At 53.2% G+C, this 27,623-nt stretch overlaps 3 protein-coding genes across 12 annotated transcripts; all 3 read left to right on the forward strand.

Annotated features, from left to right (window-relative positions):
- The first annotated feature begins 33 nt into the window (after positions 1–33).
- CLIP3 (CAP-Gly domain containing linker protein 3) lies at positions 34–14,698 on the forward strand. Of its 3 annotated transcripts, none has more exons than XM_040252966.1 (14): positions 34–1,595; positions 1,813–2,136; positions 5,790–5,929; positions 6,014–6,107; positions 6,311–6,472; positions 6,870–6,988; positions 7,481–7,717; positions 10,266–10,401; positions 10,522–10,650; positions 11,521–11,664; positions 11,733–11,856; positions 12,063–12,127; positions 12,498–12,570; positions 13,153–14,698. In XM_040252966.1, the coding sequence occupies exons 2-14, from the start codon at positions 1,971–1,973 to the stop codon at positions 13,205–13,207; spliced, it is 1,644 nt and encodes a 547-aa protein (XP_040108900.1). In that variant the 5' UTR covers positions 34–1,595; positions 1,813–1,970; the 3' UTR covers positions 13,208–14,698. The 3 variants fall into 3 exon arrangements, with proteins under 3 accessions (XP_040108900.1, XP_040108901.1, XP_040108899.1); XM_040252967.1 differs by having other exon boundaries at positions 1,896–2,136; XM_040252965.1 differs by having other exon boundaries at positions 1,913–2,136.
- Positions 14,699–15,091: 393 nt separating this feature from the next.
- ALKBH6 (alkB homolog 6) lies at positions 15,092–20,905 on the forward strand. Of its 6 annotated transcripts, none has more exons than XM_040253040.1 (7): positions 15,092–15,191; positions 15,996–16,078; positions 16,395–16,463; positions 18,344–18,404; positions 18,777–18,928; positions 19,141–19,344; positions 20,468–20,905. In XM_040253040.1, exons 1-7 carry the CDS (start codon positions 15,122–15,124, stop codon positions 20,729–20,731), a joined length of 903 nt encoding a protein of 300 aa, XP_040108974.1. In that variant the 5' UTR covers positions 15,092–15,121; the 3' UTR covers positions 20,732–20,905. The 6 variants fall into 6 exon arrangements, with proteins under 6 accessions (XP_040108974.1, XP_040108977.1, XP_040108976.1 ...); XM_040253043.1 differs by having other exon boundaries at positions 19,141–19,257; XM_040253042.1 differs by having other exon boundaries at positions 16,437–16,463.
- A 211-nt stretch (positions 20,906–21,116) lies between these two features.
- Positions 21,117–26,335, forward strand: SYNE4 (spectrin repeat containing nuclear envelope family member 4). Of its 3 annotated transcripts, XM_040253020.1 has the most exons (8): positions 21,117–21,701; positions 22,106–22,256; positions 23,289–23,432; positions 23,733–23,927; positions 23,999–24,247; positions 25,195–25,272; positions 25,957–26,015; positions 26,109–26,335. In XM_040253020.1, exons 1-8 carry the CDS (start codon positions 21,574–21,576, stop codon positions 26,287–26,289), a joined length of 1,185 nt encoding a protein of 394 aa, XP_040108954.1. In that variant the 5' UTR covers positions 21,117–21,573; the 3' UTR covers positions 26,290–26,335. The 3 variants fall into 3 exon arrangements, with proteins under 3 accessions (XP_040108954.1, XP_040108952.1, XP_040108953.1); XM_040253018.1 differs by lacking the exons at positions 25,195–25,272; positions 25,957–26,015; positions 26,109–26,335 and having other exon boundaries at positions 23,999–24,675; XM_040253019.1 differs by lacking the exons at positions 25,195–25,272; positions 25,957–26,015; positions 26,109–26,335 and having other exon boundaries at positions 23,742–23,927; positions 23,999–24,675.
- The last annotated feature ends 1,288 nt before the right edge of the window (positions 26,336–27,623 follow it).

Raw genomic sequence — 27,623 nt, forward strand, 5'->3', positions numbered from 1 at the left:
GTGTGGGCAGAGGGAGGGAGGGAAGATTCTCTAAGGAGACAGTGTTTGAGCAGAGATCTGGATGATGAAAAGGAGCTGGCCTGGAAGGCATGCAGATTGGATGTTCCAGGAAGAACAGCCGCTGTTCTAACAGCATCATCTAAGGTGTAAGCTGGAGGAGGGATGAATCAGGCAAGGGAGTGAGTTTGTAAGGAGGGCGGGGTTGGGAGGCAACGTTAGATAGAGCCAAAAAGGTCTCATTGAAAAGGAACCAATAAGTGAAAGCCTAAAGGAGAGGAGAAAGGAGAGCAGGTATTTGGGGGAGGAGCATTCCAGGCAGAAGAAACAGCTCGTGCGAAGGTCCAGGGGTGAGGAGGGACAAGGAGGCCAGTGGTTAGAGTGGAGTGAGTGACGGGGAGAGTGAGAGGAGGTGAGATTGGTGAGGTGATGGGACTTGTGGGCTATGGTTGAGACATTGGCTTTTATCTGGGGTGAGGTGCAGCAAGCAGATGCCTTTAGGAAGGCCCTGATGTGATAGGTATTAATAGGTCCCCTGTGGCAGCATATTGGGGTGTTAGCGGGAGCAGGGAGAACAGGGAAGAGGCTGCTGCCACAGTCCAGGTAGGAGAGGATGAAGGATGGACCAGGGTCAGGGCCTGGGATAAGGGTGAGGGATGAAATAGCTTGGAAATACCTTGAATGGAACTACTGGGCCGTCCCATTAGAAGGATGAGGGGTGGAAGGCAAAGTCAACCAGTTCTGTTCAGATCAGAGTGGACATGGCAGGCCGTAGTCAGGTGTGAAACAGCCAAGCCGCTGTGATGGGGCCATCCTGGGCTGGCTCCTGGAGGCCTTTCTGGGGAGGGGTCTGTTGGCAGATGTGTACCCTACACTGCCAAAGTCAGGTAGCATGGCGATTAAGCCGGGCTACTTGGATTCAAGTCTTAGCTCCATTTTACCCACTTGCTCCATGCCCTTGGGCAAGTGGCTTAGCTTCTCTGGGCCTGATAAGTTCGTGCGAGCACTCTGCGACAAGCACTCTGCGACAAGCACCGTGACAATGACCGTAGGAGTCTCTATAAAACCATCCCTCTGAGACATCACTTGTCTAGGGCGAACATGGAGAAGAGGTCAGGTCTGATACGTCAGAGAGAGAGAACCTGTCACCACCACAGAGACCCCTGCCCTAATTGGTGTCTGGTTTGCAGACCTGCGGGCAAGGCGCTATCACAGCGGGAAGGACTGTGCCGGTTTTCCCAGGACTTAGCGACTGAACAACTGCTTCATCTCTCTCCTTCTGTCTCCAAGCCTCACATCTTTCTTGGTGGCCATTTCTTCTTCCCCATCCTCGGTGTCTCTTCCCTTCCCATCCCTGCCTGCAGCCTTTTCATCAATGCAAACAGCCTCGCGCTGTCTCCGCCCCCGCGCCTGGTTGGGGGTGACACGGCGCATGCGCTGTCAGTGCCCCTCCCTCTCCACCCCCATCCCCCCGTCGGCGTCTGGGCCTCATCCCCTTCTCTCTGTCTCCTTCTCCCCCATCACTTCTCCAGACACTGACACCCCGTTACTCCAGTTTCCCCGGCTTCAGCTTTGGTCTTCAGCCCCATCCACCCGAGGTAAGACGGGTAGAGGGGAGGCCGGCGGAGAAGGGGAGGGGCAAAGCATCCTGCATCCTGAGATAAACAAACCCGGGGAGGGGGCGGCCTAGACTGAGGGGCCTGACGCGGGAGGAGAAGAATGGGGGACTGGCCTGGGGGAAATGGTAGACCGTAGGCCCTCAAACCAGGGTCCTCTGATGGGTGACTGACATCTCTATGGTTGCCCAAAATCCAGTGCTGGGGGCGTGAGAGCCATCCGGAGCCCTGGGAGCGTTTTGAGGGGCTCAGATTCTGGAGACTGTGGATCACCCTCTCTAGTTGACCTCTGCCCCTAGGATTTGCCTGAAGCCCACCCCCAACTCTGCACCTGCCCCCCGAGGGCCACCGAGGACCATGACTAAGACAGATCCTGCCCCCATGGCCCCGCCGCTCAGGGCGGAGGAAGAAGAAGAGGAGGAGGAGGATGAGCCTGTCCCGGAGCCCCCCAGCCCCACCCAGGAGCGCCGGCAGAAGCCTGTTGTGCACCCCTCGGCACCAGCCCCCCTCCCCAAGGACTACGGTAACCCCCCTCCCCATCCTGCAATATGGCCTGGAGCCTTGGGTGGCCAGGGAGGTCTGGCTGAAAACTCCGCTGGTGGAGATGGTGGGAGGACTCCCGAGGATTTGAAGGTGGTCTGGAGGAGTCATGGCCCTTGCATCCCTACCCCCCTTCATTCATTCATTCATTCACCCACTGGAGAATGGAACTGGGATAATCCTAATATTTGATTCATGACACATCATTCAGTCCTTTAGTCATTCAACAAGCATGTTTTGAAAGCCTGCTATGGACCTAGGAGGTGGGGCAGACAGATCTAGTCTTTGCCTAAGAAAATTCACAGGCCTCAATAATGGTCACACAAATAAGTACAAAAATACAGGTACATAATTAAAGACATGATGAGAATCGTGTTTGCCAAGAATAGAAGTCTGCAAGAGCTTTTTAAGATACAGTTTTCCTGAATAAATAACATTCAAGGGAGACCCAAGGATGGATTGAGGGTTAACAAAGGGAAGGGGATCCCAGGAGAGGTGACTACAAGAGTGAAGGTTCTGAGGTAGGAAGCTGTGGAGCTGAGAGGGAGGTGTCCTCTTAGATAAATAGAAAGTGTCTACTCATTCACCAGCAGTACTATACTCGGTGAGAAGCCTTTGCTGGGAGATGGAGATTTAATGGTGAGCAGTCCAGGCATGATCTCTGCTCTCAGAAGAAAAGGCAAGACTAAACAAGTAACAGATATATAAATCAGATAAGTTCAGGGACTTCCCTGGGGGTCCAGTGGTTAGGACTTTGCACTTCTACTTCAAAGGGCATGAGTTCGATCCCCGGTCCGGTAGCTCTCACATGCCATGAGGCATGGTCAGGAAAAAAAAAAAAATCAGATAAGTTCAGATTGGAGTGAATGCTATGAAAGAAATAAAAGATGGAGATATAATAATAGAGAATGGCTAGGGGGCAGCACCTTGAGATAGAGCAGTCAGGATGGGTCTTTCTGACGAGGAAGCATTTAGGTGGAAACCCTGAGCATGAGGGGGGCTTCCTTGGTGGTTCAGTGGTAAAGAATCCACCTGCCAATTAGGAGATGTGGGTTCAGTCCCTGGGTCAGGGAGATCTCCTGAGAAGGAAATGGCAGCCCACTCTAGTATTCTTACCTGGAGAATTCCATGGACAGAGGAGCCTGGTGGGCTCCAGTCCATGGGGTCGCAAAGAGTTGGGACACGACTTGGTGACTAAACAACAACTGAGCAAGAGGAGGAATCAACCATAGGAGAGCTGGAAAAAGAGAGTTCCAGGCGGTAACCAGCAAGTTGCAAAGGACCTGAGGCAGGACTGAGCTTGGAAAAAAAAGAAAATCATGCTGCTGCAGTTAGGGAGTGATCAGAGTTGAAGTGAGAGGTTGGCAAGGGCTAGATCTGGGAAGGGCCTTCAAGGCTACTGTGAGGACTTCATGTATATTTTAAATGTGATGGTGGGGAGAGCAGTTGGGGGCGGGGGCATGGGTATTTAAAAGCAGGGGAGTGGCAGTTCTGATTTATATTTTTAAAAGCTCCCTCTGGTTACTGCATAGAGAGAGTGGCGCTCAGCCAGAACTGGGTATAGGAGGAGGCTTTTAGATGTTGGCTGAGAATCCTCAGTAGCTGTATGTTCAACTAGGTTCCAAGTTCAGAGTGTAGGCACCAGCAGGATAGGGCAAGAGGGATGGCCTCTGTGGACATGTGTCACTCCCTAGAGGGGGATCAGAGAGGCTATAGGTTGCCCTCAGTCTGATAGAAAAATAACATTATCTGGGTGTCCAGGGCAGGGTATCCATCCCGGAAAACTGGAAAATTTCCTTTGGAAATGTGGCTGGGGCCTGTGGCCTGCTGGGATGTCAAAGAGCCTAGGGTGTCTGTTCCCCACCCCCAGGAACCCTGCTGCTTGTGAAACAAGGAGAGTTTGGTCACAGAAGGTGAAGGAATCTGAACATGTGGTTGAGGCCAGAGAGAGGGCTAAGGTGGACTCCAAGAGAAACTCATGTATGTGTTTATTAAATGTGTATATTAATTCAATGGAGACTGAGCATCTCCTGGATGCCAGGGCCTTGGGGATAAGGGAGAACAGAAATGTCCCAGTGAGGGGGACAAGTGAGAAAGAGAGATAGAGGGAAGAAGAGAAAGAGAGGAAAAGAGGAGGGAGGGAGTAAACAAGTAATGGGTTTTGGTTTTTTTTTTTTTTGGCCACATGAGGCATGCAGGATCTTAGTTCCTTGATCAGGGATTGAACCCAGGTCTCTGCAGTCTTAACCAGCAGATGGCTGGGGAAGTATCCAAGTAGTGATATTCTTAAAGAAATTTTTAAAAAGGCAAGAGGGATTTTCCTGGCGGTCCAATGGTTAAGACTCTGTGCTTTCAGTGAAGGGGGTGTGAGTTCGACCCCTAGTTGGGGAACTAAGATCCCACATGCCCTGCGATGCAGCCAAATTTAAAAAAAAAGAATTGGGGGCGGGGGAGCAAGAGATGGAGAAGGGCAGAGGTGCTTACTTAGCCAGGGTGGTCTGGGGAGGCCTCTCTGGAGCCTTAAGATCTGAGGAAGACTGACCCTGGCAAGAAAAACAGCAAGCACAAAGCCCTGAGACAGCAATTTGCCTGGCAAACTGAAAGGGCGGAAGGAGGCCAGTGTGACTGGAGGGGAATGAGTGAGGGGGAGAGAGCAAAGAACAGACAAGGCCAGTTGGTGCAGGGCCTTTGGCCAGAGTGAGATTTGGATCTGTACTCAAGTGTGATGGGAGCCAGGGCAGGGATCTCCGCCAAGAAGGGCTGGGGTTTTAAAGGAGCACACAGGCTGCCTGCTGAAGACTGTACGCTACTTCCCTGGGCTCTCTATCATCTGGTCATTCATGTGCTCATTCATTCAACAGGCACTGAGTTTCCACCACATGCCAGCCCTGTGCTGGGTGCTGAACATTATTAGAGGGCAATCCTCAGAGTCTAAAGCAGGGAGATGGAAGTTCCTCTGGGTTTCCCCCTGGCTGGCCACAGGTTGGATCCTGTCCATGGATAACATTTTATGTGGACTGCACAGTAGCTGAAAAATTGGGGAGATTTTTCTTAAAAACTGATTTCTGGCTTTTAAGTTTTCTTTACTCTGGGACTTCCCTAGTCATCCAGTGGCTAAGACTATGCTCCCAATGCTGAGTGCCTGGGTTCAATCCTTGGTCAGGGAACTAGATCTAGATACTGCCTGCTACAACAAAGATCCCACATGCCGCAGCTAAGACCCGGTGCAGCCAAATAAATAAATCAATATTAAAAATTTTTTTTCTTTACTCTGGAGATTCGGCCTAACCGTGCCCAGACTGACAGGGTGCCATGGGCCAGAACAGTAGCAATCCCCTTGGGCATGCAGATTCCTTGTCACACTCCTGTTTCGTGAGGTAGAGGTGGCTGTTATACAGGAATGGCCTGATCTTTAATTTTTCAAAACACAGAGGGCATCCTAAGTTTTATGTGAAACCTCTTCATTTTGAAACCTCATGCTGGCCACAGAGAAAATGCCCAGGGCCCACAGGCCACCAGTGTGAGACCCTGCCTTAGGAGGTCTTAAAGACAAAGACCTAGGGCTGCTGTATCTCAGGGTGGAAGGAGGCGGGGTCAGGTTGCCTGGGGGTGACCTTGGACCTCTCACCACCCCAGCCTTCACATTCTTCGACCCCAACGACCCTGCCTGCCAGGAGATTCTGTTTGACCCCCAGACCACCATCCCTGAGCTGTTCGCCATCGTGCGTCAGTGGGTGCCCCAAGTCCAACACAAGATCGACGTCATCGGCAACGAGGTAAGGACACTGGTGATGCAAGGGAGGAGGGGAAGAGGTCCCTCACGTGTTTGGGTGACCCTCCCTGGTCCCCGGCACCCTTAGATTCTGCGTCGAGGCTGCCATGTGAATGATCGCGATGGGCTGACCGACATGACACTGCTCCATTATGCGTGCAAGGCTGGGGCCCACGGAGTCGGTGAGGGTCCTAGCCCCCAAACCATGAACCCCCAAACCTAGGCTCCCACGCCCGACACTCTCAGAACTCCAGCCCTCCAACCTCCATCCCGAGTCCACAGCCTAGGACCGCAAAGGGCAGTCCCTGAGGCCCAGGGTCTGCCCCATGGCCGTGGCCCCGCTCTCTGGAGGAGGGGACCCAAGCTGACCTGGGCTGTCGCGCAGGGGACCCCGCGGCGGCGGTGCGCCTCTCGCAGCAGTTGCTGGCTCTGGGGGCAGACGTGACCCTGCGTAGCCGCTGGACTAACATGAACGCACTTCACTACGCTGCCTATTTCGACGTGCCGGATCTCGTGCGTGTGCTGCTGAAGGGTGCGCGGCCCCGAGGTGAGGAGGAGGGGCCAGGCTGGGAGCAGGCAGGGCCCAGGAGAGGAAGGAGGTCTTGAAGCAGGAGGAGGGTGCTCAGGGGTAGGAGTGAAGAAGGGTGGGAAGATGACTAATGGTCCTGGCGTGGGAGGCCAGGATAGGAGGCGGGAGGCGCAGGAAATGGGGCTCAGTGGTCCTTAACGCTGCTGGGACCTGGCAGGAGCTAGTCGGGAGGGGTGTGGCCGAGGAGGGGCGTGGCCGAGGAGGGGCGGGGCTCTGTCCGAGGCTGCGGGAGGCATTGGAGCCTGCGGGTTAAGAGAGAGATGAAGAGATGGACTTCCGGAGACTGGAAGGCAGCAGCGAAGGGGCTGGGTGCCGAGGGCGCTCACTTGGAACCCTCCTCTCACCCACTTCCTAGTGGTGAACTCCACGTGCAGTGACTTCAACCACGGCTCAGCCCTGCACATCGCTGCCTCCAACCTGTGCCTGGGCGCGGCCAAATGTTTGCTGGAACACGGCGCCAACCCGGCGCTTCGGGTACTGCCACCCTGGCCCAGTCCTGTTACCTTCCTTTTCCTTCCTTCCCAATCCCTTTCCAGCCAGCAGGCCTCTGCAGAGGTCCTGCAGAGGTAGGACTACTTGCCTTTCTTGAAGCTCTCATTCCCCATTGGCCCAGTTGGACCCTTGACCTGGTACCACAGGAGCCCATCTTCTGTGTTTGTCCTTCCATAGCCCCATTTCTGGGCTTGGGGGTCTTGGCCCTGAAGGCATGACCTACACCACTGAAGTGGGACGTTCATTCCCCATTGGCTCCATACTTGACATCCCCAGGCTGAGGTCTCAGGGGTGGACCTCCCTGTGGTCTGAACCTTAATGCCCCATCCCTTCCTGTTGCCATGTTGGCCCAGGGCATGACCTTACTGCCATCTCTGCTTCACCTTGACCCAGGATCTCTGGGGGCATGGCCTCAGTGGGAGGGCAGCCTACCACCACTGAGTTTTCTCCCCCTCTCTTCCTGTTGGTCCACAGAACCGAAAGGGACAAGTGCCAGCAGAGGTGGTCCCAGATCCCATGGACATGTCCCTGGATAAGGCAGAGGCGGCACTGGTGGCCAAGGAGCTAAGGACGCTACTGGAGGAGGCAGTGCCACTCTCCTGCGCCCTCCCCAAGGTCACACTACCCAACTATGACAACGTCCCAGGCAATCTCATGCTCAGCGCACTGGGCCTGCGCCTGGGAGACCGCGTGCTACTAGATGGCCAGAAGGTCAGGAACTGGAGCAGGGAGGGGAGGGCAGGACTCAGCGCTCAACGCTGGGGCCTTGGGCAGAGTCCAGACTCGCCCCCTCTGTCTGTCCGCCCTCCTGGGCATGCACACAGCGTTTATTTCATCCAACAGTTGTTCTGCTAGAGCCTCCATTATGCCCCACGCTGGGCTGAGCTCTTAATCCAAGGGGGACAACAGATCCATCTCCTGACAGTGACAGCCCAGAGCAGTTGTGGCTCTCGTGAGGAAGCACAGGCAGAGGGATCAGCACAGGTCGGCCCCATTTGGGGCCCCCTGGGCCTTGTGGTCCCCATTCAGGGGCCACCTGCGCTCCCAGAGTGATCACTCCTTTGCTTGGGAAAAAAGTATGGGTCAGAGCAATCAGGGGCGTGATGGGGAATGCACCCACTTGAAGATGTGGAGGAGTGAGCCAGGAGAAGAAAAGGAGAAAGGGGGGGGGGGTCTTAGGGAGAGGGAGCAGGGATAAAGTCCCAGAGGACAGAGAATATCTTCATTCATCCAGGCATTCCAAATTGAATTCATTTACCTGATGTCCCTCAGGCTCCATGCTGGACCCAGCCTGTCCTTAGGGGTAAAGACCTGTGTCAGCCCCAGCCTTGCTCTCATAGAACTCCATGTCTATTGAAGAAGAGACAGTCAATAAAGTTAACTCACAGTTAAGATAATTTCCAGTAGCAAGGGCTTTGAAAACATTTATTAAATGCAAATATTTAATAAATTGGCCCTGGCCGAGGGCAGAGGTGGTTTTAGCTAGGGTCTTCTGAGAAGGCATCTCTGAGGAGGTGATATACGGGCTGAGATGGGAAGGAGCTCATCTTGCAGAAATATAAGACAAAGGAAACCAGAGGTACAAAGGCTCAGAGGAGTGTGCATGGAGGGGAGTTATCTAGGGAGAGTGAAGTGGCAAGGTTAGCAGGGGCTGGATCACACTAGACCTGCAGGCCACTGCAGTGACTGAATTTTGTTTCTTTGTACAGTGAGAAGCCATAAAGTCACACTTTGTTTCCTAATCAAGAGTTTTGCATGCAGCAGCCCCCTTTGGAAAGTTCTTGTATGTGATCTAATCAAATCAGTATCCCAGTTTTGAAAGCAGGAGGGGTTGACTCTCTCCATTTTACAACATAGAAGACTGTAAGAAATCCAGAGTGGTGAAACCTTTGTCTGGAGACATGTAATAACAGTCTCTGCCTGGAGAGAAGCAACACAGCACAGTGGTTATTAGGATTTGCTCAAGCACATCTCAGCTTTGCCACTTGCCAGCTGTGGGGCCAGTGATTTCACCTCTCTGGGCATCAGTTTCTTCATCTGTAAAAGGAAACTAATAATACCCATTTCAGGGGGTTGTATGAGGTTTATTTTAAAAATGAATTTGTATTTTACAATGTTGTGTTAGTTTGCTTCATTGTACAGCAAAATGAATCAGTTACACATACACACATATCCATTCTCGTTTAGATTCTTTTCCAAGTTTAAATTAGTTAAAATGAGTAAAGCCCTTAGAACAGGGCTTGGTGTACACCAAGTGCTCTTTATGTGCCAGCCACTGTTCTGATCCCCACACCAACTCTCCAAAGGAGGCACTATTATTTAGCCCATTTTATAGACAAGGAACTGAGGCTTAGAGCAGTGAAGGAACCTCACCCAAAAGATAATAACCACACTCACTGCAGCTAAGCAATGTCACATATATTAAAAATGATTCCACCAGATAACTAGACTCTGAGGTGGACTGTTATCCTTATTTTATAGGTGACACTGAGGCCCATGCAGTCCCTCTACGAAAGTGACAGTATACTAATAGGCAACACTTGCTGATCCCTTACTCAGCACCAAGCCCTGTACTGAGGGCTTTTCTGTCTCTGTAGCATTCATGTCCAATAGACTTTGTGAGATTGGAAATGTTCTGTGTATTTATAGTCCAGTGAAGTAGCCACAAGCCACATGTGGTTATTAAGAACTTGGAATGTATCTACTACAATTGGGGAAATACTTAATTTTAGTTATTTTTTTTTCTTTTTTGGTCACCTTGCTCAGCATGTAGAACTTTCCTGACTAGGGATCAAACCCATAACCTCTGCAGAGGAAGCATGGAATCTTAACCACTGGACTGTGGGGGAGGTCCTGATTTCAGTTAAATTGTCATTATGTGGCTAGTGGCTATTTAGTACATTGGACAGGGCAGCTCTGTAACAATCCTGTAAGGTGGGTGCAATTTCTACTCCCATTTCGCAGATGAGGACACTGAGGCACAGTATGGTTAAGTCACATAGCCAGTGAATGGTGATGTCCAAGCTGAGATGCTGAGATTTGAGCCTGGGGCTCCCTCATACACTCCACCATGCCGCTTGTTGCCACTGATCTTTTTTTTTTTTTTTGGCCACTCTGTGCAGCTTGCAAGATCTCCAGGGATTGAGCAGTGAAAGTGCTGACTCTTAACCACTGGACCGCCGGGGAATTCCTTGTGCCAGTAATCTTATCATGGCCTCCCAAGGCCCACCCAAGCCATATCCTCCCTTGTTTTCTCCAGACGGGCACGCTGCGGTTCTGCGGGACCACGGAGTTCGCCAGTGGCCAGTGGGTGGGAGTGGAGCTGGATGAACCCGAGGGCAAGAATGATGGCAGTGTTGGGGGCGTCCGGTACTTCATCTGCCCTCCCAAGCAGGGTCAGTCCCACTGGGGTCCACTCAGCAGTGATGCTGCTGACTGAGGGGTGGAGACAGGGGTGATGATGGGGCAGGGGCCAGAGGCCTGGACAACTCCCAGCCCAGGCTCTGTCCCCCCAGGTCTTTTTGCCTCTGTGTCCAAGATCTCCAAGGCAGTGGACGCACCTCCTTCATCCGTCACCTCCACACCTCGGACTCCCCGAATGGACTTCTCCCGTGTCACTGGCAAGGGCCGCAGGGAACACAAAGGTCAGGCGGAGCCTACGGGGTGACAGGAACCGGTCTTGAGGATATTCTGTGTGTAGCCCAGCTTCTGTGACTCAGTTTTTGCTCAGGCCCAAGCTCCCATTTTAGAGGACAAACTCTTGAGTCCCTGACTTTTGTACCTGAGTTTCTCCTTTGATTCAGTACTGGTCCCACCCAGTTCTTGGAAGGACCTGTATGTGTTCCCTGCCCTCTGTGACTTAGCTTCCCCTTAGACCCAAAGGCTTTCTCCCAGTTTTAGGGAACAATCTGTGGGGTTCCTGGCTTTAGTGACTTGCTTTATCCTCAGACCCAACTCCCTCCTTCATTTTATTTATTTTCCCCTCTTCATATTTTTATTTTAAAAATTTATTTGTTGTGCTGGGTGTTAGTTGTGGCACATGGGATCTTCCACCTTCCTTGCAGCATGTGGGATATTTAGTTGTGGCATGCAGAATCTAGTTTCCTGACCAGGGATTGATATGGGCCTCCTGCATTCGGAATGTGGAGTCTTAGCCGCTGGACCACCAGGGAAGTTCCCCCTCTCCTTCATTTTAAAAGGATAATTTCTAACTTTTGACATTCGTTTTTCCTTTGGCCTCAATATCCTTAACTTTGAGAAAGAGTTTTTGGGGTTCTCTAGGTTCTTGACTCAGTTTTCTCCCTCACGCCTAAAGCCCCCAACCCCAGTTCTCTGGCAGCTGGGGTTTTCTTTCAAGCCCCCCAGCCCCCCACTCCTATTTCAGAGAAGGGCTCTGCAGTTCATCTCATTTGATCAAGGACAGAGTTCCTACCTGTGGTTTTCTGGGTGGCACAGTGTCCCCTGGGCTGGCGTCTAGAGGCCTCACCCTCAATCCTTGTCCCCTCCACCCCCAGGTAAGAAGAAACCCTCATCATCCCCGTCTCTGGGCAGCCTGCAGCAGCGTGAGGGAGCCAAGGCTGAGGTTGGAGACCAAGTCCTCGTCGCTGGCCAGAAGCAAGGGATTGTGCGCTTCTATGGGAAGACAGACTTCGCCCCAGGTGAGGATCATGATATGGGCTGGGGGGCAGGCAGGGCCTCAAGGCGTCCTGACACCCTCCTGTTTCAGGGTACTGGTATGGCATCGAGCTGGACCAGCCCACCGGCAAGCACGACGGCTCTGTCTTCGGTGTCCGGTACTTCACCTGCCCCCCGAAGCATGGCGTCTTTGCACCAGCATCTCGAATTCAGAGGTGAGCCCAGACTCTGATCATCGCCCAGGGTACTACCTAGAGCCTTGATACCCGCCATAGATGTCTCCTCCTCTTGGACCAGGAGGACAGAGTGGACACCCACCCCCATACCCTAGCGCTTTCCTCGTAGGCTCCCTGCAGCTCAGCTCCTGCCAGACCCTGGCCTCTTGTGGCTCTGACTCCTCCCACTTCTCATGTCTCCCCAGGATTGGTGGATCCACTGACCCCCCTGGGGACAATGTCGGAGCCAAAAAAGTGCATCAAGTGACAAGTGAGTTGCAGGCTGGGTGTGAGGAGGAATGTGGTTTGAGGGTAGGCAGTAAGGTCATGGGTCCTTAGGTATATGCTGGTGACAGGATCTCCAGTATTTAATTGGGGATCCGGGAAAATGATGAGTCGGACCCCCAAAAGGATGGGTGTTATGGAGAAGAGGATGTTGACAAGGCTCTGAGCAGGCACTGGGGACATGGGTAGGTCTCAGAGGACACAGGGAATATTATTGAAAAGAGAGTCTAGATGGCTGTTGGAAGTGTAGGATATTGGGGATGTAGATAAATATTAATGACAAAGAGTCTGGGTGGATACTGAGGACAGAGGTGGGTCTGTCATCCCATCACCTGAGACCTTGCCCCTTTCTTCAGTGACGCAGCCCAAACGCACTTTCACAACAGTCCGGACCCCAAAGGACATCGCATCAGAGAACTCCATCTCCAGGTGCGTAGCAACCCTTGGTCCCCTCTCCTATGAGATAATTCAGGGAAAGCCATCCACCAGGCCACTGGACAGAGGGGTCTGGAGTTCTGGTTGGGGCTGGAAATAGAGGTTAGGAAAACTTAGGACTTAAGTTAGCTTACCCGGAAACAGTCTTTAGAGAGTGAGGCCCCACCATGAATCCTGGTGAATTCAATTTTTAAGAGGCAGGTAAGACCTTCCCTGGTGACTCAGTGGTAAAGAATCTGCCTGCCAACCAGGAGACAGGGGTTCAATCCCTGGGTGGGAAAGATCCCCTGGAGAAAGAAATGGAAACCCACTCCAATAATCTTGCCTGGGAAATCCCATGGACAGAGGAGTGAGCTACATACAGTCCATGGGGTTGCAAAGAGTCAGACACAACTAGCGACTAAACAAAAATAAGGGAGACAACACCCTCTGCTCCAGAGGAGCCCGAGAGAGCCGGAAAGGTGGAGGCAGAACCCAGAAAGGCCAAATCCCAGACCCTTGGGGAAGAGCCGGGTGGGGATGGGCCCAGAGGCTCCCACACCCTGCACTGGGCTATCACACAGTTCTTTTCCCCAGGTTGCTCTTCTGCTGCTGGTTTCCTTGGATGCTGAGGGCGGAGATGCAGTCTTAGAGGCTCTGGACATCTGACAGAGACACAGAGCCCCCTCTAGCGTCTCCTGACACAAGGAACCCCCGAGTCACCCTGAGATAGAGATTCCCAGTAACACATCCAGAATAGAGACCCCCATTAGCCAGCCCTCGATCACTGAGGCCCTATTAACAGATTCCCCCATGAAGACCCCCCAAATGCAGACCCTATGTTACCCAGAAAGAGATTCCCTGAGTGTAGTACCTTCAGGCTAGTCCCACCCCTCAGATCAGACCCTCCAATTAACAGATTTCCATCTCACCCCAAATGATGGTGACTTTCTCTACATAATGCTCCACAGTAGAACATTCCTGAGTCACTAGTCACTGGAGCAGAACCATTCCCTATTAACAAAGACCCTCCCCGCATCAAACCCCCTTGAAAGAAACATCTCCAGAGAAGAGTAACAGACCCACATTTAATATCAGTCCTGTCAAGATGTTGTGACTCCCATGGTCACCCCAAAACCCTTAGACTGCAATCGGACACTCCCTCCATTAACAAAAACCTCTACTCTTACCCCTCAAGAAGAGACCCACATTAACCAGCCCACTGTCACCCCCAATTTACAGATGCCAAAACAGTCCTGGAAGTGCTAATTACAGGACCCCCAAGTCTTCCTATCCTCAGCACCCTCAAGAAACCCCCAGTGCCTTGTATGAAGCCCACCCCATGTGGCCCACAGCACCTGTGCTGGCCAGGCTCCCAGAAAATTCTCTATTTTTTAAGTAATGATTTCCCCCTTTGGGGGACCCCAAAATTTGGAGGCCCCATTCTGGGACTCAGAATCCCAACCCCCAGAGTACATGTCCCAAACTTCCCTCTGCCCCTAATTCCTACAGCCCCTAGGAGAACCCCAAACCCTAACTCCCAGGACCCCAAAATCATGGAACCCCAAATCCCCAGGGAATCCCAAATTTAAAAAATCCGATTCCAAGCCCCCAGGAAACCCCCAACCATGGAAGTCCCTATGCCTGAGATGGAGGAGACTGTAGTCAGGATATGCATCCTGGGCATCCAGGGCATGTCAAGCCCTATTCATAGGCACCAGGAGACCCCCAAACAGAAATTCTCATCCCTGGAAACCAGAGGACTTCAATGCCCCGAGTCCATGGATCTCAAGATACCCAAATTCCAAGAGCCCCAGTCCCAAGGGAATCCCCAAATCCTCAAGCCTCCCTCTCTAATAAACGAGGAGCATCGAGGCCTTGAGGGGATCCCAAATCCTGGAGCCCCCATTTCAATCTACGTTCTGGTCACAGGTCCAAAATGCCAAATCTAAGTTACTGGCCCTGAAGGACCTCAGAGCACCCTGGACAGACCAGCAGAAGCCGACGGAGACCCTGAAGGCCCAGGGTGTCCAGGGCAGACCTGGGGCCCTGAAAACCAAGGACAGCTCACGACTGCCCCTTCACTGCATGTCCCCAAACTCAGCATGACCCCTATCCCCTTCAATAAAGACGTTTCTATGGCTTTCTGTGTGGAGTCGGTGTTTAGGGAGTTAATGGCCGTGCCTCTGTACCCTTACTAGGGGAGCATGGCAGAGGAAGTCCTTCCCTCAGTCTCGTCTCCCTACGGCTCGTATATAGGATGGCCTAACCTGCGGGGGGAGTCCTTCCAACACGTTTTCCCTGTGGGCTGCGAAGACTGCGCCTCTACTCGGCTCGCTCCGCAGTGTGGACGGATTCCGTTCTGAAGCTCTCATTGGTGGGTCCAGACGAAGCTCGGTCTCTGAAGGGTCCAGTGGCTCAAAGGCCAGGAGGCATAGCCTATCACCGAACGAGGGTGAGGGGGCGGGGCGACACTCCGTGACAGCGCCTATTGGCTGGAAGGCGGAGCTTTAGAGCCTTTGAGAATTTCCATTGGTCTGAGGATGCCTGCGTCGGGCAGTCGGGCATGGGGGCGGAAGTAGCTGGGAAGGGAATTGGGATGTTGAATTTGGATGTTGGAGGGGTCACGGTGGACGGTCAGTTTGCGGGGTGGCCGAGGGTGGAGATGGCGGTCCAAGAGAGCTGAGAGTGGGGACCCAGGGAAGCGCATATGGGAGTCCGAGGAAGCTCAGAATGTGGAGGTCTAGAAGACAGAGTCGGGGGATCCAGGGGGCTCAGAGCATGGAAGGAGTCAGACTCAGGGTCACAGGTCCAGGGGTGCTGCAGTGAAGGGCGCTCCGGAAGAGCAATCTGAAGGGAGTCTAGAGTAGGGGGATCCGAGGAGACTGAAAACGGGCATGTCTGAGGAGGCTTAGACTGGGGGCGCAAGGGGGCTCAGAATGGAGTGTCTGAAAGGGCTTGAGGAGGAAGGAGGATCTGTGAAGACCTTGAACACTGTTAGAGAGCCAGGATTGCAGTTTTTAGGCATGCATGCTGTGCCGTGCTTAGTCAGGGCATGGCAGTTTTTACGATGAGGTCTCAAATCAAGGTGTTTAAAGGGACTCTGGTGTGTAGCCCTGGGGGATATGTGTGGAGCTCTTGGGAAAGGCGGCGGATGGAGTCAGAGGCTGTTCTCTGGGGGAGCAAACATGTGTAGTTTGATGGACCTTTGGTGGATGGAGTTTGGGGGAGTATTCTGGGTGCTCATTGTGTCCGGGCAAGTGTGGGGGCTGTGCACCGAGTGGCTTTTGAGATACTGAGGACTTAGGTTTTAGAAACCAAGAGAGCTTCCCTAGAGGTCTGAGCTGAGGCTGTGGCCCATGGTAAGAGCAGAAAGCTGGATCATAATCTGAGGACGGCAGGCTTGGTTACTTCAGCATGTTCTTCTCCCCTCCCCACAGGTCTGACCGGGTACCTGGACTTGCTGTCGATGGAGGATCAGGATGCCAGGGTCCCAGCCCTGGAGCCATTCAGGGTGGAGCAGGTTGTCAGGACTGGGGGTGCAGAGGGTGAAGGTGGGGACTAGAGGGTGGGAGATAAGAGTGGAGATGGATAGGGAGGCTAACTCCTGGGTTTGTGGGCTGGGACTGACCCCTCCCTCTCCATTCTTACCCTCAGGGTCCAGCCCTATCCTCACCCCCACCTTCTCATCCCCCAAATAGTCATTGGTCCCTTGACTTAAGGCCCTGGCCTGTATGGGGACATCCTGAGCTACCCTCCAGAAGAGGGGCTGCGCATGGGTGCTAGCACTAGTCTGCAGATGGAAGGGCCACACCTTCAGGGGGATCTCTCTGTCCTAGGCACCACCTGTAATCTACTACATCCCTGACTTCATCTCCAAGGAGGAGGAGGAGTATTTGCTTCGACAGGTGACCTCAACACCCTTCTGGTCTGTTCTTCTCCTCTTCCCAGATCCCTCTCCAACCCCCAGCTCTCATGTGAGAGCCCACAAAGCCACAGTGAAGACCCTGGCAGAAAGGAGGGTGCCACCCAGCACCCATCCCTCACTTTCCCTATTCCTTTCTCAACACCTGCTGGGGCCTGGCTAAAGAGCTTTTCCCAGGAGGCTTAGGGGAAATCAAACTGATTTTTTTTTTTTTGGCCAAGTCATACGTCTTGCAGGATCTCATTCCCTGACCAGGGACTGAACCCAGGTCATAGCAATAAAAGCGCTGGATCCTAATCACTAGACCACCAGGGAACTTCCCAAACTGATTCCTAGAAAGGTGGTGGTTATTATGGAGTTTAGGCTCTCTGTGCTAAGACAACCCAATCCTGTTACTGTTATAAGGAAAAGGAGAGGTTACAGCACAGGTTGAAAGAGCCCAGTTCAGGACCTTGAGATTTGGGGAATGAAGAATTTACAGTGTTCAGATTTCTGTGCTGAGATAGTTCAGGCCTCAGAATGTTAAGAGTAATTGCTTCCCTCTGCTGATAGCTCAGCATAGACCCAGAGCCTTGGGAACAAGGTTACCAAGCCCAGACCACCTGTGTTAGATAGTACAGCCTGTATTCTATTCTTAAGGTTTGGGGAAAGAAGAGAGTTTTACAAAGTTCAGAATCCATGCACTGGGATAGCCCTTTGCAGCCCCAGAGCCTTGGTTATAGAGCCTGAACCTGCCCTGTGCAGTCTCAACTACTCCTGTCTTGTTTGAGGCCCAGGAATGAGTTAGCTTGAGAGCTCAGACTCTCCTACTGAGACAACCCATCCCAGCCCCATTACCATGAAGGAAATAAGGAGATTTCTTAGGCTTATTTTTTTAAAGATGCTTTTTGGTTAGTTAATTAATTTTTGGCTGCTCTGGGTCTTCCTTGCTGTGCGCAAGCTTTCTCTAGTTGCGGCGAGTAGGGGCTACCCTCTGTTGTGGTTTCTTATTGAAGTGGCTTCTCTTGTTTTGGAGCACAGGCTGTAGGGTGTGTGGGCTCAGTAGTTGTGTACACAGGTTTACGTGCCCTGCGGCATGTGGGATCTTCCCAAACAAGGGATCGAACCCATGTCCCCTGCATTGGCAGATATATTCTTAAACATTGGACCACCAAGGAAGTCCAACTTGTTATTTTTTAGTATTTATTTGGCTGTGCCAGGTCTTAGTTGCAGTATTAAGGATCTTCAAACTTTGTTGCTGCACGTAGTTTCTTAGCTGTGGCATGAGGGTTCTTAGTTGCAGCATGTGGGGTATATTAATAGTTCCCTGACCAGGGATCAAACCCAGGCTTCCAGCATTGGGAGTGTGGAGTCAGCCACTGAACCATCCAGGAAGTCCCTTCTTAGACTTCTTTGAGACAACCCTTTCTAGACCCCTGGGGTCTTGGCAGTGGAGAATTTTCAAAATACTCTCTTGACTGTATTGAATAACCCAGTTTAGCACTTTTTCTTCCCCAGGCAATAGGAGCAAGGAGGTTCCAGAACTCAGACTGTCCTGAGATAGCCCAGGAATCAGAAAATTAGAGTGCAGACTGTTTGCTGAGCTGAAAGAGCCCAATCCAGCCCAGAGCTCTGGGTAGATTTAGACCCTGATTATACAGCCCTTTCTCAATCCTGGTAGACACAGGTCAGCTTTGAGGCTTGTGGTCTCCACAGGGGGAAAAGGCAAGCAACAAAATCCTGGGAACACTATCCCAGAGAATGATCCCACAGACACTGAGATGACCCATTTCCACCCCAGGTAAAAACTGCTTTTGTTGGCCTGGGTGGGAGAATCAGAGAGGGTGGTCCTTGAAAAAGGACTGACCCCCTTCTATCTCCCAGGTCTTCAATGCCCCAAAGCCAAAATGGACCCAGCTCTCCGGGAGGAAGTTACAGAACTGGGGTGAGTGTCCCTGACTGTGAGCATAGCTGACTTAGGGATGTGGGCTGGGGTAGGCATGTCAGGTTTGATAGTCTCAGGACATTGAGGCCAAGGTGGGGGGGTCCCTGAGGGCTCAAGGTATCCCAAGGGTCAGGAGGATTCTAAGGGGTCAGTAGAGGTCTTGAGGGGTTAGAATTTCCTGATGGGTTGGGGGGTATCTCTAGGTTTTGGAAAAGCAGGAAAGCTTTGAAGAGTGGAGTGGAGATCTCCAAAGAGTTAGGGGTCCCTGAGGAGGTCAGAGTGCTCCCAACCACTAGGATATTCCTAATGGGGGCTCCTTGGTGCCAGAGCTCCTTGGTTGGGTGCCCTCAGCACCCCATTATCCTCCCCCAGGTGGGCTCCCGCATCCCCGGGGGATGGTTCCTGAGCGACTGCCACCGTGGCTCCAGCGCTACGTGGACAAAGTGTCTGACCTCAGCCTTTTTGGGGGTCTCCCAGCCAACCATGTCCTTGTAAACCAGTATCTGCCTGGGGAGGGCATCATGGTAACCACTCTCTCACCCCACCCTCGAGACCTGGGACCCACCATGGGGCAGGGCATCATGTTGACCCACATCCACTCTCATTAAGCAGTTCACATAGCACAACCAAGCATTCGCCTCCCTGTCCCCAGCTGGGGGACACCTTTCACCTCGGAGGGTTGGGGGCAGGGGTGTGTGGACTCCTGCCCCATCCAGCCCTGGTACTCACTCCTCAGCCCCACGAGGATGGGCCACTGTACTACCCGACCGTCAGCACTATCAGCTTGGGCTCTCACACCATGCTGGACCTCTACGAGCCTCGGCAGCCAGAGGATGATAACTCAACAGAGCAGGTGGGCCCTGAGATGCTGCCCCAGCCACTTGTGAGCGCTCCAACCTCCCATATCCTCCAAGAGACCCTGGTTCCACCCACCTATGAGGTAGCCCTGATACCCATCTACCTGCAGGGTGCCCTAGAAATCATGATCTTCACAGATACCCCAATACCCCCACCTGTTGAGCGACTATCCTGACATCCTACAGATGTCCTGGCCCCACATATTTAGAGTGAGCACTCCAATACTGCAGGCAGGGCTCCCCAGTTCTCCAACAGACACTGATATCCTGATACCCCCACACCATCCCCTCAGGGGTGTCTCTGACATCCTCCCAGACACCCTGACTCTCAGTGGCTACTGCATAGGCACCCCAATACTGACCTCCTCCCTCCCACTCCAATAATGTGATCTGTCACGCAGGACACCTCCAGACTCTCTTGGCACCTCAACCCAGGACTCACTGCTCAAGCCCCCTTCTGTGACGGTTGCTCATGACAATTTCCCTGACCTCTTTCTCTGATGCATGTCTGACGCCCCAGTGTTCACAGAAACTCCCCTGGATACCCTGATCACAGCTGCTCCTTAGGGTTCCCCCTTAAAAAAAAAACCAAAAAACTTTTATTTATTTGGCCATACCACCCAGCAAGTAGGACCTTAGTTCCCTGGCTAGGAACAGAAACTTCATCTTCTGCAATGGAACCACAGAGTGTTAACCACTGGACCGCCAGGGAAGTCCCAGGGCTCCCTTTGTCAATCCTACATGCTCCTGTCTGCCCCCCACCTTGCTGGTGTCCTCAAAGCATCCTGAGATACCCCACGTCCGCCCAGACCACACCTGCTCCTCTCTCCCTCCCTTCCTGGCTTCAGCCAAGTCCTCGGCCCAGTTTCACCCAGTTTACTGGGACCACTGATCCCTAAGTCCCAGACCCTTGCAGATTCTTTAGACACCTAGACGCCCCCATCTGCAGCCTAGTTCCTACCCCTTCCCAAAAGACTGCCGACCACTCCCCTTTCCCTCCCCCCGCGCCCCTCCCCTCCAGGCCCTGGCCCTGGCGCCCTTGGGATTTTCATTCCAAAGCCTTGATTTTTAGGAGCACACTTGCCCCTCAGCCTTTGCCCCTGGAACTCACTGGCCCTCACCCCCTGAACCCCCAAACCTGCTGAACTCTCGTCTGCTCCCGTCGCCGAATTCTGGGGACCCGCTAACCTTCAACCCTCCCCGCAGCCCCGGCCCCCATCCCGGCCGGCCACCTCTCTGCTGCTTGAACCGCGCAGCCTGCTGGTGCTCCGTGGCACCGCCTACACGCGCCTCCTCCACGGCATCGCGGCAGCCAGCGTAGACGCGCTCGAGGCAGCCTCCCTGCCGCCCAACGCCGCCGCCTGCCCCTCGGCGCAGCCGGGAGCCCGCCTGGTGCGCGGCACCCGCGTCTCGCTGACCATCCGCCGAGTTCCCCGCGTGCTGCGCGCTGGCCTCCTGCTCAGCAAGTGACGCCAGGGCCCAGGACCTGCTCGGATTTCCGAGCTCGCTCCCTCTCTGGACTGCTACCTCCCTGTGACCTTGGATCTCTGGGGTAGAGGCGGCTCCCCTCGGGTTATTTTCCAGTACCTGTGTGGAAACCACAGGAAGAGGACCCATTCCAAATAAACCAACAACAAAAAAGTCTTACTGTGGTTTTGGACATTTGGGGGTGGGGGTGGGCAGATGTTTGGGTTCCCGAAGGGGTCTGCGTCTGTGACCTTGGATGAATGGTGTGAGCTCCCAGGGGGTCTTCCCAGGTGGCTCTGTGATAAAGAGTCCCCCTACTAATTCGGGAGACACAGGTTCAATCCCTGAGTGGGGAAGATCCCCTAAAGTAGGAAATGGCAACCCACTCCAGTATTCTTGCCTGGGAAATCCCATGGACAGAGGATCCTGGCGGACCACAGTCCATGGGGTTGGCAAAGCCTCCCACATGACTGAATATGCATGCACACACAGATGTGGGTTCCCAGGATGAGAGGTCTGGGTCTCAGAGTGGTCCAGAACTTGGGGTTCTTGAGAGGGCAGGGTCATATCTGGAAACCCCTTAGTTGGGTGGGGTGAGCTTGAGAGTCAGCTACTGGTATACTAGGGAGGAAGGAGTTAAGTGGAGATAGGGTCACCTGAGCTAGGCATCAAATTACCTGGGTCCAGGTTCCACCTGGAAGGAGGTGGAGCTGAACCTGCCCCTGGGCTTTTGGCTGCCTCAGGCCTGGGTGAGTCCTACTGAGGAAGTCTTCAAGGAGACTGGGGCTAGAGAAAGGGCTCCTGCTGGGGGTCCTCACCGACTCTTTGTCCCCAGGCTCCCAAATATGGCCCGGCCCCCACCTCTGGGTCCTAGATCCCCCTCAGAGCCCTTCAGTCACCCCCCTGGAGCGCCTAGGGAACTGGACGCTACTGGAGACACAACGTGCATTGCATCTGGAGAGGAAAGCATCAGGTAGGGGCTGGGGCTTTAGAAACTGGGGTCCAAAGTGGTGGGGGCATTAGCAAGGTAGAGGTATTGTGGCTAAGACCCCCTGGGGACATGGGGACAGGGGAGAGGTAACCCGGCACAGGGGTGGGTAGAGTGAGTAATGGGCACCTAGCCCACCTGGTGGCTCAGATGGTAAAGCGTCTGCCTGTAATGCGGGAGACCCGGGTTCAATCCCTGGGTGGGGAAGGTCCCCTGGAGAGAGAGATGGCAACCCACTCCAGTACCCTTGCCTGGAAAATCCCATAGACAGAGGAGCCTGGTAGGCTACAGTCCACGGGGTTGCAAAGAGTCGGACACAACTGAACGACTTCACTTTCACTTTCACTTAAGACTCACCCAGTGGCCTGTCACTGTCCTCCACCTCCCAGGTCAGAACAGGCCCAGAAGCTGGGGCAGGACTCCTTGGACCCTCCAGAGCACTTCCGGGGTGGGCCAAGGGGCCTGGAGCCTGTTGCTGGCCTCCCCAGGTTGCCAGCGCCCTCTTCTCTTGAGGAGTCAGCTGGAGCCAAAAACTTAGAGGTGGGTTGAGGTGACCTGGGCCCCCGGGCCAGCCCCGGGGATGAGGCGATGATTCGGGAAAAGTGTTGGCCAACTGTGTGGGGGTGGGATGCTCTAGACAATGATTCTTGACCTGTCTACTACGTCATATTTTATCAACTGAGAGAGAATTATGTTAATATTTTATTTATTTATGGCTGTGCTGCGGAGAAGGCACTGGCACCCCACTCCAGTACTCTTGCCTGGAAAATCCCATGGACGGAGGAGCCTGGTAGGCTGCAGTCCATGGGGTTGCTAAGAGTCGGACTCAACTGAGCAACTTCACTTTCACTTTTCACTTTCATGTATTGGAGAAGGAAATGGCAACCCACTCCAGTGTTCTTGCCTGGAGAATCCCAGAGATGGGGGAGCCTGGTGGGCTGCCATCTATGGGGTCGCACAGAGTTGGACATGACTGAAACAACTTAGCAGCAGCAGCAGCAGCAGCATGGCTGTGCTGGCTCTTCATTGCTGCATGTGGGCTTTCTTTAGGTGCAGAGTTGTTATTGTTGTTCAGTTGCTCCAGTGTGTCTGACGCTTCGTAGTGGGGCTGCTTTCTAGATGCGGTGCATGGGCTCAGTAGTTGAGATGCGGTGCGGGCTTGGTTGCCACGCAGCACGTAGAGTCTTTGGACCAGGGATCGAACTCGTGTCCCCTGCATTGGCAGGTGGGCTCCTAACCACTGGACCACCAGGGAAGTCCAAGAATTATCTCATCACTGGCCCTGGTGTTCCCTGTGGGAGTAATTTGGTTCCATTACCCTTCCCTCTCCAAGACCCCCAGGCCCTATATGGACAAGTTTCTAGGAGCCTTGAAAACCTGGAGAATTTGAACTAGAGGTTCTCGGGCCTGACTCCACTGGGAAGTTTCTCTAGGTGGGAGCGGCCTTGGGGCACACCCACAGGTGGACTCTGCTGCAGAGAAGCACCCAGAAGGCAGGAGCCTGGGTGCAATGGGAGTGGGAACAAGGTCCGGGTTGGCTCACTGGCCCTGACTCAGCCCTGTGTTCCCCAGCACCCCATCTCTGGCCGAGAGGTATTGGAGGCTGATCAGGACAGTCTGCATCTTTGTCTTCTGGGGCTGGGCCTCTGGCTGCAGGACTTGGAGCGAGGCCTGGGGCCCTGCGTGTCAGCCCAGAGCAGGATGGTCCAGCTGCAGGTGGGCAAGGGCCTCAGGAGTGGGGGCCAGCTTCCCTTGGAAATGGATCTGTTCCCTGTTCCCCATGTCTGGATGGGAAGAGGGTGGGGGTAGTAACTCCAGTCCTAGGTCTCTGGTGTTCTGGTGCCCCTGCGGTGTGTGTCTGTGTGTGTCTGTGTGTAGGCAGCGGGGTGGTGTGGATGGGGTGTGCTGATGATGTCCAACCACGTGTACGCAGTGTGTGTGTGTGTGTGTGTGTGTGTGTGTGTGTGTAGGCAGCAGGGTGGGGTGTATTGATGATGTCCAACCATGTGCACCCAGGCACTACAGGTAGACCTATGTGGGGCAGCTGAGCGTTTAGATGCACTGCTGGTGTTCGGTGAGGGGCTGGCACAGCGCAGTGAGCCTCAGACCCGGGCAGCCCTGGAGCAACTCCTGAAGGCCTTCAGAGCCCACCAAGACAGCATCTTCCGACAGCTGTGGAGGCTGCAGGCCCAGCTGGTCAGCACCAGCCTGGTATGGCCCACCCTTGCAGTCCCTGGCGCGGGTGCCAGTCTCAACCTTCATGACCTCTGTCCTCTGAGCAGGTGTTGGAGGAGGCCAGCACACTGGAACAGGACTTGGAGTTCGAGGGGGACTCAGATGGGCCGGGCCCTGGTGGGGTCTGGGGGCCCTGGGCACCCAGTAGCCTCCCCACGCCAGCAGAGTTGGAATGGGACCCGGCGGGGGACGTTGGGGACCTTGAGCCTCTAGGGCGAAGGACAGCCCGGATGCCAGGGGCTCCATGTGAGCTGTGTGGCTATAGGGGCCCCCAGAGCAGAGGACAAAGCCTGGAGGTGAGAGCAGGTGGGGTGACCTCCTCCCTCCAAGCACCCATGGGACCCTCTGTGTGTCTCCTAGCAGGGTCCTTGCCTTTCGAGAAGGCCTTCAAACCTCTGGCTCTGTCTCTCCCAGTGTCTCTTTCTCTTTTGGTGTCTCAGTGTTCTCCTTCCGGGTCTCTCTGCCCTCACTTCCTCTCATTCTCCCCCTCATTCACCCCACCACAACCACACTACCTTCCTGACTCTTCAGACATTTCAAACACACTCCCATCTCCAAACCCCCAGATACATGCCCAGCTCCCCTCCTCCTTCACTCCAATCTCTCCTCAAATATCAGCCCTTCAGAGAGACCCACCCTGGCCTCAGAACATTATCACTCCTTATCCTCTTATTGGGCTTCCCTGGTGGCTCAGCTGGTAAAGAATCTGCCTACAATGTGGGAGACCTGGGTGTGACCCCTGGGTTGGGAAGACCCCCTGGAGAAGGGAGTGGCTACCCACTCCAGTATTCTAGTATTCTGGCCTGGAGAATTCCATAGACTTTGTAGTCTATGGGATCACAAAGAGTCGGACACGACTGAGTGAAAAGTTAGCACCTAACAGTACTTACCACATCTTGACATTATGTTTATTAAATTACAGTCCCTCTCTCTCCCGCTAGAATATAAACTCCATGTATGCCAGCATTTTGCCTGCTTCTGTGCCCACTGTGTCCTCAACTCCTAGGACAGTACCTGGAGCGTAACAGTCACTCATTAAATATTTGTTGAGTGAATGAATAAATAATGTCTCTCTTTTCGGGTTTGTTGTTGTTGGGCTCTGGCCCTCTCTTCATCTCTCCCTGAGATTTCGCTCTTCCCCCAGAATCTCATCTATATGACACCATACTGCCATTGTGGCCCTTCCTCAACTTTGTGTCTGTCACTGATTCTCCAAGGACCCCACACCTCTCTCCCCACACAGGACATGCTCATGTCGGGCCTCAGCCACCGAAAACACATAGCAAGTCACCGAAGACAACCCCTGCTCTGGAAGTCTCGAGTGAGTTGGTCCTCAGCCAGGTGTATCACTCACGAATCGTGATAGCAAGTGACAGCAACCCAACCCTGACTGAATTACACACAGAAAGGGGATGCTGGGTTGTTGTTCTTTTTCCCCCACTTAACTTAAAAGTCCAGATGCTGTTGAATTTCAGACCTCAAATACTGCCAAGGTGCAGTCCCTCCCTGTCTTGGGCTCTACTTCACAGTGGATTTCTTCTCAGCAACATGGCTGACCCAGCAGCTACACATTCTCTCCCCACTGCCTCACTCACCCCAGGAGAGAATGCTCCAGACTCACAGGCAGCAAAAGTTGTAGGTCGGACTCCCGCTTCGCCACCAATCACAGTAGCCAAGCTGACAGAGGGCTCTGATTGGCCAGATCTGGTCACATGCCTAGTTATGGAGGTAGAATTGTGGATTCAGAAAAGTGGGGAGTTATGATACCGTCCTCTCCAAGTTGAACCACCATTACCAGGAAAAGGGGGACTGCATGGAGGGAAGGCACAGACAGACCTCCACTACACTTGGAGCTATTCCAAGTCCCCATGAGGGCTTGAGGATGGAAGGGGTGCTAGGAAAGTAGGAGAAATAAGCCCAGTTCTGCCTGTCTATGGTAGTAAGGTAAAGAGCACATTAAATGTCACTTCTACCCATTCTGCTGCTGGTGGCTCTCTATGTTTAGGACAGGATGAGGCAAGTATCTCCCAGTCTCCAAGATGTGATGCTGGAGGCGCACGCTGGGTAAGACGTTTTGGGAGAGGAGTCCGGGGGTTTGGGGGATAGGGCTCATGGTGGCACCCACTGGTACATTTAACACTGTATTTCCCTTCACAGAGCGCCCACTCCTGCATCCAGGCGACCTCTGACCTTCTTCCGTCTCCTCCTCCTCTTCCTTTTCCTGGTGGGTATCACATTGTTCCTGCCCACGTCAGGGGGTTCCTGCTGCTCTCCTGTGCAACTGATCAGGACACCTTACCTGGAGCTCAGCTATGTCAATGGTCCCCCTCCAATGTGAGAATGCAGTCTAGACATGTGTAATAAATAGTCCCTGTTAAAGGATATGTCTTTGTCTGGGCTGCTGTAACCAAATAACATAGACTGAATGGCTTAGAAACAATAGAAGTTGGTTTCTCACAGTTCTGGGTGCTGAAAAGTCCAAGATCAAGGTGCTGACAGATTCAGTGTCTAATGAGGATCTACTTCCTGGTTCATCGATAGCCATCTTCTTCCTGTGTCCTCACATCAAAGAGGGGCCAGGGAACTCTCTGAGGTCTTTCTCTTTTTTTTTTTTTTGGCCACATGGCATGTGGGATCTTAGTTCCCTGGCCAGGGGTCGAACTCACAGCCCCTGCATTGGAAGCATGGAGTCAACCATTGGACCCTAGGGAAGTCCCTCTTTGGGGTCTCTTAGAAGGGCACTAACCCCTTTCATGAGGCCTCCACCCTCATGACCTGACCAGCTCCCAAAGGCCCCACACCTCCTAATACCATCACATTGAGGGTTATGAGTGTTGAGGGGACACAAACCTTCATTCTGTAGCAGGATGTGTGAGGATACTGGATGCTTGAATATTGACAATCTTTGATATGACCCTGGTACATCTAGACAACCCCCTCCACAGATCCCTTTGCCTTGAGCACAGAATATACAATTGAATCAGCCCATCTTGGGTTGGGTTCCCCCAGACCATCAGACAAAGATTCAAGCACAGGTAGTTTTTTGTTTTTAAAACATAGTGTGTATATATATTTATACACCCCATTTTTTATGGGGTATTTTAATTTAATTATAATTTATCTGTGCTGGGTCTTAGTTGCAGCATGAGGGATCTTTAGTTGTGTCATTTGAACTCTTAGTTGTGGCATGTGGGATCTAGTTCCTGACCAGGGATCAAACCTGGGCCCCCTGCACTGGGAGAGTGGAGTCTTAGCTACTTGACCACAAGGGAAGTCCCTCAAGCACAGGTAGTTTTTTTTGGGGGGGTGATCCTAGGCAAATTGATAGGGGAATGGGAAGTGAACCAGGGAAGGGAGTCACTGAGCTGGTTGCTTCTCTGGGCATTGGTGTGCCATCCCCCTAGGGACCTCTGGGAGATTGTGGGACACACAGAGGTGAAGGACTTGTGGCATATATGTACCAGCTCTCATCTCTCATTGATTCAGGATTAATCCTGGAGATGTTAACTCCCCAGCACTTCCAGCCTCTCCTGCCTGTAAAGACCCTCAGGCAAAGAGGTATGGGTGCTTGCCACAGGCTACTAGAGGGGTAGCCTGCATTCATCCAGGTGCTCTGTTCAAACACTACATGGTGGGCTCCCAGGCTGGCCATCACTAACTGGACTGTGAAAG

This window comes from Oryx dammah, unplaced genomic scaffold (genome assembly GCF_014754425.2).
Source record: "Oryx dammah isolate SB20612 unplaced genomic scaffold, SCBI_Odam_1.1 HiC_scaffold_13, whole genome shotgun sequence".
NCBI lineage: Eukaryota > Metazoa > Chordata > Mammalia > Artiodactyla > Bovidae > Oryx > Oryx dammah.